At 48.9% G+C, this 3,937-nt stretch overlaps 2 protein-coding genes across 2 annotated transcripts in view; both read right to left on the reverse strand.

The window, feature by feature from the left end:
* The window catches only part of PIFO (primary cilia formation), a 6,441-nt gene extending 5,260 nt beyond the window's left edge, over nt 1–1,181 (reverse strand). The window contains exons 1-2 of the mRNA XM_019514261.1: nt 1,081–1,181; nt 610–752 (exon numbers count right to left, since the gene is read on the reverse strand). Of these exons, the coding sequence (XP_019369806.1) occupies nt 610–752; nt 1,081–1,105 (168 nt within the window). The 5' untranslated portion in view covers nt 1,106–1,181. The remainder of the gene's footprint in view (nt 1–609; nt 753–1,080) is intronic.
* Nucleotides 1,182–3,559: 2,378 nt separating this feature from the next.
* LOC109295434 (acidic mammalian chitinase-like) overlaps nt 3,560–3,937 on the reverse strand; it is a 17,507-nt gene continuing 17,129 nt past the window's right edge. The window contains exon 11 of the mRNA XM_019514289.1: nt 3,560–3,804. Within this exon, the coding sequence (XP_019369834.1) occupies nt 3,560–3,804 (245 nt within the window). The remainder of the gene's footprint in view (nt 3,805–3,937) is intronic.

Consider the following 3,937-nt stretch of genomic DNA (forward strand, 5'->3'; position numbering starts at 1 on the left):
GACTTACCTGCCTGCAGGTGTCGGGGTGGCACAGAGATGCATATGATGCCCCTACCTTCGATCCCCTCCCCCCACTCCCCCCCAGCCCCAAGCAGCTCCCTGCTGGGGCAAGCCCACAAGTGCAGGGTAAAAAAACTGATGCTGAGCAGAGGCAAAGCAAAATCCTGGACACTTGATATTTTAAAAAACCGTCCGGACAGATATGGGAGGACCCAAAAAGAGGACATGTCTGGGAGAATCAGACATATGATAACCCTAGAGGTGACATCATTTCTATGCACGCCTCAGTTTCCTTATCTGTAAAATGGGAATAATAACCCTGCCTTTGTTTTTTCTTGAGTGAACTTTTCAGGAACAAGTGGGAACTGTGTAAGCTTTGATTCCATTGTTTTTCATTAACACTTTGCTCAGATTCATCTGGGAAGCCCATTAGATATCTATCTACATCCCTGTGCAGGTTTGAAGGGACTCTGGAAAATTGGATTTTGGCTCCCAGGTCACTTTACAAATGATACTCTTGTCTATTTGGACAGGGAGTCTTCCAGGCTGGGAAGTCCCTCACTAAGCAGAGGTACGGTGCCAAGATCCAGAGACCCACTGTCGACTCACCTCATCGCTTTTGTAACAGCCTGGCCCCCGCCAGGGCTCTCCTCTGATAGGCACCAGCTGGTTCCCCAGCCTGTCTCGAGCATAGTGAAGGGGGAAAATGCTCCTGTCCTGACATGATCCAAATGAGTTCCGCTTCTGCACATCTACAGGGGACAGGAAGAGCGAGGATGCATTAGAGTAAGGGCATGGGCACCTGCTGCAGTGCACAGGCAGCGATTTGTCCTTGGTGCTGGCACAGTACCTCCTCTTCTTCCCCAGGTACATGCCCTCATGGAGCAAACACCCCACAATCCCCCAGCTACGGCAGGGCATACATCCTGCTGCCGGCTAGTCCTTCGGGGTTTGTATTCAGGGTTGGGGAGGCGCTGCTTGCCTTGGCTGCTGCCTGGGGTTGCACGTGCATCTCTGCCCAGCCTGGGGCACCACCCAGCGCTGCCATGCCCAGCTCTGCAACCCCCAGCTCCTACTCACCTGTCAGCTCCCACTCCCAGATCATGCTGCTAGCTGTGTGTATGAATGGTTGCCATGGATGCGTGGGGGGCGTGGCTTTGATGCGATGTCATCCTGGAGCTTTTAAGAGGCGGTCATTGCTGTGATGCCAGGAGCCCTGTGAAAGGAAGGGTTGGTGCAGGCAGTTGCTTGTAGGGCAACAGCAATAGCAATGGCTCCCCCAGGGCTTCTCCTTGAGCTCTTGCTTTTGCAGCTGCAGGGGCTGATCCTGCCGCCCCCTGCACCTGACACTGCGCAGTTCCTGCTGGTGTGGCGATACTAGCACGCCCATGGGATGAGCTGCTTTGCCCCTTGATACAGCTGTCCCAACCCCCTGCCTGGAAACCTTTTGCACTGCCCCAAGCCATCAGGGGTCCTGATGGTCCTGTATGTCATGTAGAGGGGCTCTGACTCATCTCCAGGGAACAGATTGTTGCACTGTGCTAGGGATAGCCATGGCTAGTGGGGGGCATAAGTCCTTTGGGGGCACCTCTCTGTGGGGGCCCATTGTCTTCCCTTAATTGTTCCTGCCTGCTCTAGCTCACACGCACACACTCCAACCCCTAACAGTTTAATTAACCTCACCTTGTCTGATCATCTCAAAGGGCCTTTCATTGGCCCAGGGGAGCAGACTGCTGAATTTGCAGCTCTGTTTGTTCACAAGTCCCCTTGCACCCCCTGTTTAGTCAGCTGCTGCCTGCTGCTGAGAAAGGAGGCTCTGCAAGTGGGATGTAGATGAGACTGTTATAGCTTTGCTTGGACCTGTTTCAGGTGAGCCTCAGATGTACAATGGCACAGGGCTTTGTTGATGGGCAGGGGATAGTGCAAGTCTGATCTTGGGAGGGGGGGAAAATTCAGTGTCCAGGGAGAAGACAAGATCGGATGAGAAGAGTTTTCAGCCAGATGAGCCTTCAGCAAGAGCATCAGAGCTTTGCAGGGGACAGAAACTAAAATAAATCACCCAAGTTAAAATGAAAACTGTGCAGACAGCTTGCTTGCATGGAAAAAGAAAGTCTCAGACCAGCTCTGGTCACAATGTGCTATGTTGCAGTCATGACTAAGCTCTTTCCCAAGCATTTACCCTACAAATAGCCAAACATTGCAATCTATTAATGAATGTTGTACATATTCAGGGATGGATTTTAGCATGCTTTGTTCGCTGATCATTGAAGCGCATACTATAGCTGGATGTAAAGATAATCAGCCAACAAAGATGTAGCACTAAAGATAGGAGAGATGAAACATTATGTATTGGGGCACTAAAGGGAGGCAGTATGTAGTCTGGGAGACATTTCCTACCTTTGCACAGGGTTGTTCAATTGGTGGGTGCATTGTTGGCAGGTTCTTTGAGTTTCTTCTAATGTAACACTTATTGTCCACTGATATAGGCCAAGTGTTAGGTTAGCTGGACCAAATGGCTTGTTTTAGTATGGTAAATCTGCTGTTCAGGACATAGTTCACTGCAGTGCAGAATAAGTGCTATATAAGGCGCAATTATATCCAGATTAATTTTGCAGAATAGAGCTGTGCCTACAGAAGTCTGGAACATGGCTGCACAGTTCCCATAGGAGTAAGCTTGTGCGCTGGCACAGTAATAAGCATGGATTAACTGGTAAAGAGAATCAGGCTGGCCATGACTTCCCTGCAAAATGATCCAACTGAATCTCTCTCTCCATGTTATACTGTCTGCCTCCCCTCTATAACACAGCCACCTTATCACCAAAGAGACCTGAATGGACAGCTGGTGGGTTGATAGTGGTGGAACTCTCTATCCTTCCCTCTGAGTACAATAGACACCCTTTTCTACCTCTCTAGCAAATAGTCCTGAAACTGTGGAAAGTGGAGACCTAAGAGAGTAGTGTACAATATAAATACCAACTTTGCAGTGCTCAGGTTCTCATACTGCCGTGCTTATACCTCAAACAGCCCTAATTAAAATGTATGTGTATTACAGTTTGAGTGATTTATTAATGGATTGATCTGTTGACTCTTACTAGAGAGACTGTATAGAGCAGATATCATCATTAGAGTGCGATGGTTGATACAAGGGAAACCAGAGATTATCCTGAACTCAATAACTTGGTTGATGTGCTGCTTCATTCACAATTCTCCTTGAAGTCAAAGGGTAGATTGAGACTGACTTCAGTGACTGATGTAGTTAGCGATGTTAGTCTGAAGTCAATGGCCTTTAACGACTGACTAGCATGGGATGAGGGAATAGGCTATGAATAAGGGCTGTAAGTGGGGTTGGCTGGTTCAAAATACAAATGGGTTAGTGGGGGAATATGCAGAGATTAATGCCAGTCACTGCCCCCGCAGCCCAAAGGAATCCCAGATGAGTTAACAAACCACAGCGTGCACAGCTATTGATTTTGCAGATTATTTTATTTCATCCTTACTGCTTGCTATAATCTCAATCAGATTAGAACAGTTAATTAGTTATCCCACAGTCCTGATCCACTCATGCCCAGGTGCAGCAGGAGCAGCTGGCATCAAAGATGAGACTGGCCTGGCAATGCTGGAAATAGGTTTGCCCATTCAAGCACTGGTAGAAGCTGTTCTGGTCACTTGGGTCTGGGTAAAGGCCGTTAGCCCTGCCAGCGCAGAAGCCACTGCCACCAGAGCTCCCGCTGCCGCTGCCACTTCTGCTGCTACTACTGGGGGCCTGAGTGACTGGAGGAAGGGGCTGAGCAGGGGCTGTGCAGCCTGAAATAAAAGCAGATAATATTCAGGATTCGTTGGTTCACTCTTAATTGTTCTTGGTTTGGGATGATCATAAAACCATAGGGACCAAGACTGGAAGGGACCTCCATAGGTCATCTAGTCCAACCCCCTGCTC

This window comes from Gavialis gangeticus, unplaced genomic scaffold (genome assembly GCF_001723915.1).
Source record: "Gavialis gangeticus isolate Ggan-Ray unplaced genomic scaffold, GavGan_comp1, whole genome shotgun sequence".
In the NCBI taxonomy this organism is placed as follows: domain Eukaryota; kingdom Metazoa; phylum Chordata; order Crocodylia; family Gavialidae; genus Gavialis; species Gavialis gangeticus.